The 14,619-nt window shown below is 38.6% G+C and overlaps 1 protein-coding gene across 2 annotated transcripts in view; it reads left to right on the plus strand.

Moving 5' to 3' along the window:
* Positions 1 to 7,118: 7,118 nt before the first annotated feature.
* PLPPR4 (phospholipid phosphatase related 4) overlaps positions 7,119 to 14,619 on the plus strand; it is an 82,325-nt gene continuing 74,824 nt past the window's right edge. For both annotated transcript variants that reach the window (XM_018570689.1, XM_018570690.1), the window contains exon 1: positions 7,119 to 7,365. In XM_018570689.1, coding sequence (XP_018426191.1) covers positions 7,288 to 7,365 — 78 coding nt within the window. In that variant the 5' untranslated portion in view covers positions 7,119 to 7,287. The remainder of the gene's footprint in view (positions 7,366 to 14,619) is intronic.

Genomic DNA, 14,619 nt, shown 5'->3' on the forward strand with positions numbered 1-14,619 from the left:
GAAAAAAAATAAACATCATCATGTAATAGTAAATTATCCCACGTGCCATTTTCAATGCAGAACTCCAGAGTTCATTTTGTATGTGTATAAAAAAAAATAAAAAAATCAAGAGATTTGCTCTGGGAGCATAGAATTAGCAGATCATGAGTTATATCACTCAAACTCTTCCTTCACATAGTATTTGTCAGTATTAGTAAACCGTTTTATAATCATTGATTAGTTACACCAACTGATCATTTAAAGCAAAACTAAAGTTAAAAAAAATAATAAAATGCTAGGAGGTGGTGGAGACTTTTTACGTTTCGTTTGCCAGACATTTTTTTTGGATTTTTGGGTGCATGTTTTTTTTTTTTGTGCATGTGGGTTTACTGCCTGCAGCACATTGGCAGTGCACTGTACGCTCCTGGCATTTGTAAGAGTGGAGCCAGGTGTTGGGAGGGTACAACTCCATAGCACAGGAGCAGGCACATAATCAGAGGCAGCCCAATGGTCAAATGAAAAAGATGTCAGTCTAAAAGAACTGTCAGAAGATGGCAGCAGTGATGGAGTGTCGACAGTAAACATGGACCTATCAGTGCTAGAGGAGAGCAGACTAGTAGAAAAGTGTGCATGTGTTTCTAAAATCATGGGACTTTGTGTATATTTCCCAATATGGGTTGCTATGTTGCCAATTGGACTAATAGCATCATGTGCATGAGAAAGGATTCATTGGACTCTATTTATAAATGATCCTTCAATGGATTTCTGTGTTACTAGCTGGATAGAATTCTCGCAAGAGTTGCACTGTTTTCTGCAATTAGGATGTCATTGAGATATCCATCACTGAAATGTGTTTGCATTGTGGGTGGTAAAAAAGGGTTTAGTAATTAAGTAACTTTTCGTAATATTTTGGTGTTTTGAGGATTACCTGACAAAGGGGGTGGTGATGATCAGAACTGTTGTATTTGAAAGTATCTATGTTGTGCTTGAAAACGAATATGCAGGAAGGTTAAAGTGACACTAAACTCAGGAGTTAAATCTTAAAAATACATTCAAGTATCCCTGAACATTCAGGACCCTATTGAACTCAGTGGGGATGTGTATCAAACACAGCACACAAACGCATATGAATGTGCGCCAACACAACGCATGTTCCCAGAACACCATGGTGTGAATGCGGCCTTAGTGAAAGGAAAATGGTGAGGCATTACATTTACAAATGTAATCCTCTGTATTGAAAGGTATAATCTAACCAATAGATATATTTTAGTTATACATGGAGCCTAGTGGGCTGTATCTCTGCTATATGTTTAGGATATTCTCCAGTGAGATTTCCAGTGTATCCTGTTATATTACATACATATGGGAGCTATTTGTCCTACCAAAATGTTTTTATTTTTTGTCCAACTAGTCCTCAGATTTACAGTTTTGTGCACAGCTAGCATGGTGGCCTGATTTTTCTCTGCTGCTATTAAAGAAAGACTCTGGGCAAAAATATCTTCTTTCTTATTCGCACTGTATATAATTTCAGTTAGAGAGAGAGTATGAAAGAAAACAGCTACAAGATACAGAAGGGAACTGAGTAATTACCTCATTAGTCATTTGTTGCTCTTTCACTGTCCAGTCACAGGCTGGGGCAGAGAGGTGGCCGAACTGTGTTACTTAAAGAAGAACTCCAGGCAGAAATATTCTTAACCTTTGCAGTGGGGCTACCCCGCACTACAAGGGTTAAGAGATGAAAATAACAAAGATATACGCACCTGAACATCAGAGCCAGGCAGCTGCTAGACTGGTCCCTGCTGCCTTGCTACCCCTCCACTCTCAAGGTCTAAGGTCCTGTAAGTCATCATATCCAATAAATGTATTGGATGTTAGGATGCCAGGAGACATTCCATCACTGGAGTGGAGGGGGAGAGAGGCTGCAGGGATTGGCAGAAAAGTAACACTTAACCCTTGCAGTGTGGGGGTAGACCCACTGCAAGGGTTAAGAATATTTCTGGCCAGAGTTTTTCTTTCAGTACTACAGCTAGGCCACCTCCTGTGACTGGACAGTGAAAGAGCAGCAACTGACTATTGAAGTAATTACTCTATTCTCCTCTGTATCTCGTAGCTGTTTTCTTTCATACTGTCTCTCCCGCTAAATGATATTCTATACAGAGCTAATAATTAAGGAGGAGAGATGAGTCAGAGTGGAGTCAGTTTTTCATCTAATCCATTTACCTTCGTCTTTAATCTGAACTTTAACTAAAGAACTATTAAATCCAAAGATTCAGCTGGAGAAATGTATAATTAAGGAAGGCTGGAAATTATAGATATGAAATATACAACGGCAATAAAACATAAAACCTCACTTTTTTTAAATAATTTAAATAATTTGTAATAATTAGAAAGGATGTCCTCAAGCTGGAAAGAGTCCAGAGGAGGGCAACCAAACTAAGGGGATGGAGGACCAAAGCTATGAGACAAGGTTACTAAATTTAAACATGTACACGCTGGAAGTGAGGAGATTAGGGGGGGACATGATTTTGATGTACACAATGTTCAATGGTGATGGCAACATCAGCAATAAAATGTGTATGGTAAACTCCATAACAAAGACTAGAGGCCACCACCTAAAACTGGTGCAGAAAAGATTTCAGCACAAGGGGCGAAGGGCTTCTTCACAGTTCGGGTGGTTAGGGTTTGGAACTCACTGCCGCTGAAAGTGATTTCAGCTGTGAGTATTGAATCTTTCAAAAAACACTGACGATTTCCTCAGATACCGTAATATTCAGGGGTAAAGGTTCTGTTAAGAACAAGAACACAAGGGGACTCATACACAAGCATACACATCCAGAGTAACATGCATACACGCAATGGGTTGAACTTGATGGACCTGTGTCTTTATTCAACCTCAAATACTATGCAACTATGTAAGAAATACAAAAAAAATCACACATTGACTTTAACAATACAAGTGTTGGTTTAGTCTGAATGTTTTCCTGCTAGTCATTGAACTTATTTACGCTTGCTTGATTCGCCTGGTTATTTTACAGGAGCTCGGTGTTTTAAAAGTGCACGTATTAGTAAAAAAAAATTCTGAATGTAAAATACCATCTGATTTTCCCCATAGAAAAAAGTCAAGGTCAATAAAAATATGTTCTATCTGTTACTTTTAGTAACAAATTACTATTTCATCTGCTACGGTAAAGGAAAACCGTCATGAGATATATAAGTAGCCGGTAACCTTGGCTTGTGAAAATGCTAGGTTCTAGGGCTGCAGAGTGCCACTTCCTTTCACTGGTGGACCACGAAACGTATCACTGTAGTACTGTATACCATTTTATTATTGCCAGAGAAAAAACCTTCCTGGGAATCTTTGGACACTCTAAGCTTTATTACAAGAAATATACAGATCTCTAGAGGGACACAATCTCTGTTTTGTGACAACCATGTCCAAACACGTATGCCTCCATAACCTAAACTTACCAAAATTACCATCTATACTTAACTCCTTTCTCAACCCTGTATACATGCCAAAAGTCACACACATAGACCAAAACTAGGGAAAAGATCTTATGTCTTGCAACAAAATAGGGGGCCTCAACTATCCAACCAAAATTAGCAGCAAGCCTGCAAAACAAATCATAGCCAGTTCTTGGGGAAAAGCCAGTGTAAACTTGATCAAATTGAAAACCTACATGAACTTGAAAATGAATGAATTTCCTCAATGCCTCACGCTCTAAATTTCTGGGAACCTTGGCTGCATTACAAGCTGCTGTCCTTAAAGCCCCACTAAATTCTGTATCTATGCAGGTAACTCACAACATTGCTAGACCACCTCTAGAGGCAGTAACCCTCCTCCCCCTCCCATCCTATAATCTCCCATTACTATTCCTCCTTTAGCTTTTCCCTACTGTACTTCAGCTCCCAGGGTTATGACCAGACTTCTAAAGTTCTGTATTATGACTAAATATTGAATAAACTGAGCAAGTTGTGTTAATCATTTATGTATGCCTCTTCTATTTTTGTTTGTAACTGTTGCACAACAGATTTCAAATAAAACTGCCAGTTTCTTGGTTGTCATGCTGATGGTGATCTAGAATGCTGTTAGTATCAGGTATAAGATTTAAGAAATGAAAGTGGTATTAAATGCTCATGCTTTTTTTTTTAATCATTAATCAATATTAAAGAAATTTACATTGCCCAGCATAATATGTCTTTATATTTTTACCAAAGCACTTATAGTCATCTATAGCTCAAGCTCTCTCAGCTCAGCTACCCTGAACTTCTTGTCCAGTACATGATCACAAGGGAGAGCACAGTCTCCAGCAGCTGTCCATCTACTAGCTTGGAGAAAGGAGAAGAAAAGAACAGTGGACTGGCCTGCCTTGCTGTGTCTGTGTGTTTGTGGATGCACACACAGCTTACTAGCACACCAAGGGTGGCTCCATAGGACCCTGCAATGGAAAGGGTCTCAGGGGACCAGCTGATTTTAAAAGAAGCTAAAACATTTAAACATCAAGGAGCACCATTTATTGTAAGTGATTTAATTAGCATTTGGAATAGCTTAAAACATTTTGACTTTAATGTAATTTTAATACTAATACTGAGGCTAAACACAGACATTTTCAGAAGACATTTGGCAGTAACAGTCACCATATTTCTGCCATAACAGGTGTACTTTAAATTAAACCTCTGCTTTGCTCCTGCAAAGTAACAGGTTCACTACAATCCTCCTTCCCCAATAGCACATAACTTTCCTTCAATCCCCACCACTCCACGTGGCTATCAGGAGGAGGAGACGTTCCCTGTGCAAGCTAAAGGTCACTCGCAGTTTGCACAAGGCCATGGACTTACTACATGTGATAGTGCTGGTGCTTGAGATTGGCTTAGTGCATATGGAGAGCATCACAAGCTCTCTCATATCCAGAAGAAAAAGGTTTTTTTTTTTCACTCTCAGCAGCAGAATGGAGCAGCATGGGAGGGAAAAAAAGTGTGTGTGTGCTGCTGCAGTGGAGGGAATTAAAGCTGAACTCTAGGCAGATATAAAAGATGCAACTTAGTGCAGCTCAGTAATCATTACCACACTATTTTATTGCATCTGAAATTAAATTAAAGTAGGGTAAGTACCCTTAAGGTTCCTAGGACTGCCCCAGTTTCCTTCCCAAGTGCAAAAACATGCATTGAGTGACTGTAAGGCAATTGCAGCCAATTAGCCATATTAGTGAATTCCTAACAACACAGATGAGTAATGTGCATGAGTACCATGTACATGGTACATGGGTTGTTTTAGAAATGCAGACTTGATGACAGCAATCCCAGATGATATTGGCAATCAGTTGTATTTAGAGTAGACATGTGACCCTGCAAAAAATTTGTTTAGTTTCGTTTTGGATCAATTTGGATTTTGCATTTCTTCCATTTTTTTGGATTTTGGATCCGAAATTCGATTTGGTTTATTTTTCGGATTTTGTGTCCGCCCATATTTTCATTTCAGAATGATCCACAGCAATAAGTCACATGACCTTGCCTGTATTGCAACCCTCAACCACCAAAAAAACATCAGAGAGAACAGTGCGATTTAGTTTAGTTTTTAACAAATTTCGGAGGGACCTGAATGTTCATGACTGCATTCGGATGCTTTTAAATTTGGAAATTCTAGTGCATTCGAATGTCTGAATTTAACAAAATTCATACGGATATCCACTTGGAAAGAAATTACATTTACATGTCTAGTTTAACCTGCCTGGCGGTATTCCCGAGTGTGGCTCGGGGTTAATTTTCAGTACCAAAAGCGGTAACCCCGAGCCACACTCGGGATTGCGCAAAAGTGTCACTTACCTTGTCCCTGCGAGCCCGCTGTGTCCTCTGCTGTATGTGCACGGCCGATGGCGGCATTCGGCTTTCAGTTTGGTTTTCGGGCGTCACAGCGGGGGGCGGAGCCGGCGGGAAATTCAAAAGTGCAAACATGACATTCACACAGAATACAATGTAATCTGCTATAATTACATGTATGTATCAAACTATTTCACTTCAATTTTGTCCCTAGAGTTTTGTCCAGTGCCCAGCTGGCACTTTTACTGTTCTTTCTGCCTGGAAACTTGAGAACATCCATGGCATCCAAAAAGCGCCCCTTTAGGTCAAAAGCGGTTTTAGACCAGGTAGAAAACAGCGATAGTAAATTAGAATCACTTGCAGAATTGAGCGTTAGCGATTCGTTGGGAAATTCGCCATCAGACACTGAAAGTGATGACAGCGACGATTCTGCGACCGAGCTCAGTGATGTGCGAACTTGGTACTCTACTGACTGTGGTACAGATCAAGCAGCGCCCCCAGAATTCCCATTTACTGGACCATTTTGTAAAGTATTATATTATGATTTTTTATAATTATTTATTATATTATAATTTCTTATAATTGTGAAAAAGTGTCAGGCAGGGCACTGGACAAAGCTCTAGGGACAAAATTGAAGTGAAATAGTTTGATATATAAGTGTAATCATAGCAGATTACATTGTATTGTGTGTATTCTGGGTACATCAACTGGGCAACTTTTCACTTTTGAATTTCCCGCCGGCTGTGACGCTCGAAAACGAAACTAAAAGTCAGATGCCGGCTGTTAGTTTAATTTTCGAGCCACGTACAGCAGAGGACGCCGTGGGATCGCAGGGACAAGGTGAGTGTCACTTTTCTCAGCAGCCCCGAGTCTGGCTCGGGGTTACCGCTCCTAGCATTGATATATATATAATGTAAGTCATCAGTAATAATAAGGTTAAATTCAGCATTGATAGTCAGGGTCATTTCATTCGGTCATTTGACAACCAACTGATTCTCTCTGGTCTTCAGTGACATATTTTACATCATCCCTCCAACCTCCTAGCACATAAAACCCAGGGATTTTTCCTCTTGCTCTCTGTAGCTTCTTTGACGTCAGACCTACACACAATAAGCTGTGAATTCTAATGCTTAAGTGAATAGGAGCTTATTGGGAGCAAGAGCAGAGCAAGGGGGGTGTTTTTGTATAGGAGCCATTACTGTTTCTGTAAGGCATAATGAATAATTTTCTCTGACTGTGTGGGAACTTGAATTGCTGCAAGGGAGAGAGAAAGAGAGGGAGAGGAGAGAGAGAGAGAGAGAGAGAGAGAGAGAGAAAGAGAGAAAGAGAGAGAGAAGGCGAGAGGAAAAAAAAAAAAAGGACCAAATGCTGCACACTCCATAGGTGGCACTAGGGAATGGTACATCAATGCTGAGCTCTAGGTCTGCAAAAGGAAAATCATTTTAAATCAGCTTGCCTGGAAGAGAGGATTCTGCTGATTAAAAAACAAAAATGTCTGCAAAGGAACGGCAAAAGATGAGGGTCACAAAAGACAGCGTCACATTACTCCCATGTTTTTATTTTGTAGAGGTAAGTGACAAATCCTATCCTATTTATTCTTTGTCTTATTGTATGCCCAATTAAAAATATCTGTAATTATGTGTTTACAGTGGATGTTGCTGATAGATATGGTGATGCTTTTAATTTCTACAATCAATGTTGTTGTGTATGCCACTTTTGTAGATTGCAAGCAATTCTGGTTTTCATCATTAATGCTGTCAAAATCAACAGAGCTGTAGACATAATGCAGCAGAAGATGAGCAATACAGAATACAGTAATGTATTAGTATTTTATCTATAGGTAAATAAATATATATATATATAGATATAATGTTATAGCTAATGGTATGATCTAGATTGTGGAAGGCTTTTCATGTAAATATACACATATATTAAAATGCACTTACCAATAAAGTCAGTCATTTTTTTTATTAGTTTATTTGCTTGATTTAATATATGCAGCCTCAAAATGATGTAATTGGCTAGAAAGGCTAAGATGCAGAGAGCTGAGTGTACATAAATTCATTAATTTATCAAAGTAAATCTATCTAAGGATACCTGCCCATTGAATCATCATGTTGGAATGGTGAATGCTATTATCAAATATTGTGTAATAATATATAATTAAAAGCATTACTGTTGTTAATAAATAGAACATTTAAAGCTTGTTTAGCCAATATGTACACATTCAGTTGGCTGGATTTTGTTTTTTGGCAGCCAGCCTTTTTTGTTGTGTATTTGAAGACTTGACTAGGTTGCTTACAATGACAATAGTGAATGTAAGACAGCACAGGATTGATAACAATCTTTAATTTAAACGATTGGTTATATTATGGTTAAGCAGAAAAGGAGGAGTTTATAGAGGAGTTAATGAAGGTCACAAATATTTCTCTGTTTTTGAAGGCCATGCCGAATCTGCTGTACTGCTTCACAGTAATTATAGGATGGTAATTGCAATGTGTTGTAGAGTTCATCAACAGGGCACATATACTGTCATTTGTGCTATTGTGATGTCAAATTCCTGTAGGTTGTGTGGCCTTGCCAGTTAAAGAGAGACATTTAGACATATTCATTGTGTTATCAATGGCATTTTTATTTTTATCACAACTGGAAGAAGAAGAGTGCTGTATATTGTGTGTATAATTTAATAACCAGCTAGTCATTTCACATATCATCATTTTGTAAATTTATATATAAAAATATTTACTTTACTAGGCAGGCCCACTGTGAGAGTCCTACAAAAGGGAGAATAAAAGGTTAAATGTTTGTGTCTAGACAGGATATCACTGTAAATTGCTTTGATTGCATGTGAAAATACTGCCCAAGAATATAAATTAACCTGTTGAATCAATGGTGGTTTACTACACAAGTAAAGCCTGCCCATAGTTGTGTTTCTTAGTCTAATAGAACAATGAATGATTAACTTGTACAGTGTGGGGGTATAGCTCAAATGGACTAAAAAGGTAGTCCAGGCAGCAAAAGTTATTTTTCAATCCGACTAGCAGTCAGTTTTTATTAAAAAGGTTGCAATAAAACAAAATAAAAGAGAAAACAAATCCTTGCCTTTCAGGCTTTGACTAAACAGGCAGGTTTCCTATCTACCAGGGGGTGAGCTTGTCTCAGCCCCCTCACAAAACAAAAAGGACTTTCAGCAACCCTCTATTCACAACCATCCAACTTGTAGCTCTCTCAGAATGCTCTCTGAGTCCCAGGCCAGAGCAACATCCTGTTTCAGCCTTCCTCTTTTATCTCACCTGGATAAGCAATTGTTAAGCAATTAACAATCCAGGTGAGAGGCACAAAACCCGAGCTGGATTATTCGGACAAGAAGTCAACCCGAAAACCTGGATTGGGTTCCGCCATTCCTGTACATAGGATAGAAAGCGAGGGGAAATATACAGCCCCTCAATGGCTTCTCCTTTCCTTATGTCACAACAGCCACAGCTCTAGGTGCCATGTGGTGAATGTATAACAAAAAGTAAACTGCATATACACCCACAACACAGTGGTAAGTGTTTAGCATTGTTCCCTTTCAACTCTGGTCTTGAGTTACTATCCCACCAAGGATACTATCCTCATGGAGTTTGTATGTTTTACATATACATGTATGGGGTTTATTCTGATTTTTCCCTCTTAGTCACTTTCCAACAAATCTAAAAACATAGTGCAAAGTTCATTGGCATCTGACCTAAAAAGTTTGTGTGATTTTTGTTTTTTTTGGTGTGATTTGGATATTGGATTGTAAGCTCATTTAGGGGCAGTGACTGACATGAATGGTTCTAGGTTCTAGAATAATTAACACCTAATACGTCAATGCATTATAAATGCTGCAAATAAATAAATTAGTTCTTGAGAATCAAGGCCAGACATGGCCACCACTGACTCAATGTGGTTGGTTAACTAAAGGAATAGACAGTGTTCAAAGTGAATGCTTACTAAGCTGATAAAGTGAAGATATGTTCACTTTGAATACATAATCATGTACAAGATAAATTAGAAAAAAATAGATCAAGAAGTTCCTTGCACATGATTGGAAGACTTAAGTGAACACTAAGCTAGCTGAACATTCTTTATTCATTTTGTCAATCAACCATAATGCATTGTCACTCAAAACAAAAACAGATGGACAACAGAGATATTTTTTTAAATGTGTAATATTTTAGGCACCACATGTTTTGATAAAGCTGATGAACCCTTAGTGAAAGTTCTTATGAGGCCGTAATGTGCATTTAAAGCAATCAAAATTTGCAATTTTTTTCACATATGTGGGTGAATTCCACTATTCTGCCTTGATAATAACTTCATGGATACTGAATGACTGCAATGGAAAGTTCATCCATATTATGATAACATCTGTGAATCCATATTGTATGGCTGCTTTCATTGCCCTGGTTGGCGAATGTTTCAGTTTGATACTGTAGGCCATATGCATGCATGACATATCTGGAAGAGAATAGTGAATGACTTCAGAGCAGCCGCAGCAAAGAAATATCCAGCAAAACTGAAACCTGTAAACTGTGTGGATTGGCAAGGTTGAAAGTGCTCTACAGTTCCTCACTATTGATGCCATACCAAGATAAAGAATGAACCAATAAACATTTGGCCTGCTGATACAAAATGGACGAGACAGCAAATGTATTTGTTAGTATTTTGTGATATCTGTTTTAATGAACAATGTCTGTGGCCTGGTTTTCTTCTTTAGAAGGTTGTAAGACAGTACTATATACAGTATGAATGTAAGAGCTGTAGAAAAAGTCCTGTTTATATCACATGGAAGACATTTAAGTTTGTACCAGTGTTTCCAGTGCTTGATTCAGATTAAATGGGACTGTCACTAGTATTGATTACAAAGAAAATAGAGCAATGGCTATTAAAATGTATTTATTACCACAACTTTCTTTTTAGTTCTGGATAGAGTGTGGAAGGTTTAGAACCCGTCATGTAGATTCATCCTCTCTATTTGTCCTTGTTATCATTGTCGCCAGGACAAAACGTGATTGGAAATTTTGCAGTTGTCTTCAAAACAGGAGATGAAGTGAAATCTTCCAAAGGTTGTTCCTATTTTGGTGTAAGAGGTGAATTCATCTCACTTCTTGTTGCACCTTCAAGACAGCCAGTGAAGGGAAATATTTTCAACGGGACACAGGAAGTAAGAAAGTTTTTGCCACACATACACTTTAACACCTCTGAGTATCATTTGGCTAATAGGAAATGTGTTACTAATGCCATCCATGGCAATGTGAATAACATTGTGCAATAATAACCCTATTAATAATCTCTTATAATTTCATCTTATATTATAACTCTTCTTGAAAGAAGTGTGTCCAGGTCACCTACATACAGCTAAAGCTAGCCATACACAGGTTGATTTTTGGCCGATTACTGTTGAATTGGCCGAAATTTGAGCCATGGGTGGCCCTGTTGGAACCACGTGGCTCAACAAAAGTCTATTAAAAATCGACTAAGCTAGGTGGAAAATTATTAGCCAAGCAGTGACTGAATCTGATCAGATGCAGTTGCTGTTTGAGTATTCAGGCAGTGGCTGTCTGAATAAACTAGCCAGCAGATTCATTAATTCATGCTAAACAGCGTGGATGGAGAAATCTATTGATTTTTATTTGTTGAGAAATCTTGTGGCCTGATTTATAAACAGTTCACCCAGCATATAACTGAGCAAACACCATTCACACTGCATTGCTGCCACTAGATGAAGCCAAGAAGCATAGGAAGTGTGCTTCCCAGCTCCATCTAGCAGCAGTAATGCAGTGCGTATGACGTTTACCCAGCTAAACTCTGGGGAAAACCTTTATAAATCTGCCCCTAAGTGTGTATAGCTAACCTAATGACTTAGTTATTACCACCTGATTCATAGACTTGGTTCAACAACAAAAGTGTTCTTTTGTCAAGGAATATGTTTACCAGTGTTCCAACCACTCACCCAGAAAAAAAGCAATATAAACTATATTTAAAAACATTTAAATAAACCCATGATATGTATTTCTGCTAAATGACTTCAATGAGTTCAAGGTCTCCCTGATGATGTTCTTTCCCTATAACCGACTTAATATGTATTGTACTGCACTGTGTCTCTGTGTGGAAGCGGCCATCTTGGTAGAGGCAAGGCTTTGTTCCCTTATGTTAGAGGCTCCAACAAAGAGAACAGTGAGCAACACAGTAGTGACATCACCAAATTTCACTTCATGTCTCCTGAGACTAGCAGTCGGGCAGCAGTGCCTTAGATCTCACACTAAAGATATACAGCTATGAGACTGCACATGTGTACCTAGGTACACTAATATACCAGGAAGTGCACTGTTATTTTTTAGGAGGAATTCTCTCTGCCCGGTTGTAATGACAGGTCAGCATCCCCAAATGACCTGAGGACGCTGATCTGTCAATAAACAACAACTGGGCGGAGCTGGCTGTGCCATCACGGCCGGCTCCGTCCAGTTGTTGTTTATTGGCAGGGACCTGCTAGAAGACTCTGGAAGGTGCGTGCCAATAGGAAACAGTTTGGCGGAGCTAGCTGTCAACACTAACTCCGCCAAATTGTTTTTATTTTGCCGACATCTATTATATTCTTCATTATGCGGTGGGAGTTCATTGCGTGCGGTCAGCGTGCGTCTTTTTTCTTTTAATTATTTTGCATTTTTTTATTTTCTCTAAAATATATATATTTTTTAATTTTCCTACATTTAACATTTTTAAAATACTTTTTCAACTTTTTTTTTCTTTTTTCATTTCACTTATTTTCTGCTTGCTACTTTGGAGGTACTGAGCAGAATAGCTGAGCCAAATGCTGCTGAGCAGTATTCCGCTATTCACTTACTACCGTTCGGCTCCTATGAGAATTGAGGCGAAAGGCAGCGGGTGAGTTGCCGGAGCTTCGGCTCAGCCAATCCAGATGTTAGGTCGAAGGCAGCCGATGTAAGGCTGATTTCATCCGATGTATGGCTTAAATCAGCCATTTTGAGCCAGAGTGAATATCAGCCGTTGTGAGCCATCGTTCGGCTCTGTTCACTTCGGCTCGGTTATTCACTCTGCTGCCTTTAGTAAATTGGGCAAATAACCAGCTTAGAAAGTATTGATGTCAATGCAAATACAGCTAACTAGCATTTTCAGAAGGAGGTGGCAGAGATGGTAGCTCTTACAGGTGTTATATAGAAACAAAAGTCTCATCATTATGGATGTTTGGATTTAGAGAAAGTTAGTTAGAAATGTCAGTGGGAAGCTACCCATGTTTACAGTAAGGTACAGTGCCTGTCAGTATTCACTTTCATATTTTTCATTTCTTGTTATTTAACATTGGGTCAACGTGGGAGCTGTTTTACCTGCCAAAGAATTTGTATTTCTGGCTATCCAATTCTGAGATTTACACAGCTCTGCGATACACCACACCACACTGCATGACATGGAAGGGGACCTGATCTTTCTCTGCTGTAGTTCAGTAACACTTATAGGTCTTCTCCCCACTTCTAGGTTGTGACTTGAGAGTGAATAGAGAAGCAGCGCACTGATTAGCTCATCTCTCTGCCACTCTGCTCTCCTTTAGCATGGTGCTTGCTAAGCAAGAAACGTGATTGGCACATTGTGCTGCATCTCCCTCTGCCGCTTTGAGCTCTGTGTTCAGACTATACAGTAGACTGTAAGGCTTCTATATATACATTTTTTCACATAAGACTCACAACTTTCCGCCCCCAGGATGCACACATTTTCTAATTGGATTAAAATGGAAAAATGCATGATTCATCTATGCAATTCATATGAATCTTGTGTGATTACTAAGAGAGTAATCTGATACCAAGTCAAATTCAGGTTTGCACACTGCATTAAATAATTGTGAATAATTATGTATTAATGTTTACAGAGCTGCATTCAATTGTATGCTTTATATCTACTTGGAGATTTGCTATGATGTCAATTTGAAAGAAGATTTCTGGAAAGTAATCTAAATCATGAAATATTAAAAAAATGAAAAATACTGTCTGCATAAGTATACACCCCCTTAAACGACACACAAAAATATTACTCATACAACTTATTATTTTCCAGTTAGTTAAGGAAGAACTTTACTCATTTCTTAAAAATGACACCAAAGGCACCTATAGAAATATTTAGTAATGACAATCTACAAACAGATACTTCTAGATAATTGCAGGCTCTGTATTCTTTGCACACCTTATTTTTCTTTTCCTCCCCAGTCTTCTCATGATGGACATTTTTACTAAGGGCAGATTACTAGCTCTCCTATTACTTCCTGGAGCTCTGGCGCACGTGACTAAGACATGTGACCATGAACATCATCTCTGGGGGATGCCTTTCCCTGAGATCTTGTTAGATTTTACATTTTACAGATAAGATTTCCCAGCAATGCACTGCTGATGTAACCTTCGCAGGATACCTCTCATAGGCATGAGCTGCATTGCTAATGCCTAAGGGAACCAGGAAGTGTAAAACAGTAATTGTAATTAAAAACAAACTATGTTTTTCTAACTAATGAATCTAAAATAATTTCATAATAGCATGCAGAGCTGAATGTTGATGTGATTTATAACTGAAAGGGGGTAAAAGTCCACTTTAAATGGATATCACGTGTATGGTCAAAGGGTTTCAAGTGATTGCAGTATAAATACATGTTTATCTGGAGGGATCGGTTTCTGGTTGGTCAGTGATGTGAAATAAGCTACATCATAAAGACAACAGAGCACTCAAATCAATGAAACCCATGAAACCGTGAGTACAATGTGAATGGATAATATAATTAAATCTCCATGTCACTGAATA

The sequence above is a fragment of the Nanorana parkeri genome, unplaced genomic scaffold (assembly GCF_000935625.1).
Source record: "Nanorana parkeri isolate BGI_ZX_2015 unplaced genomic scaffold, ASM93562v1 scaffold1581, whole genome shotgun sequence".
In the NCBI taxonomy this organism is placed as follows: domain Eukaryota; kingdom Metazoa; phylum Chordata; class Amphibia; order Anura; family Dicroglossidae; genus Nanorana; species Nanorana parkeri.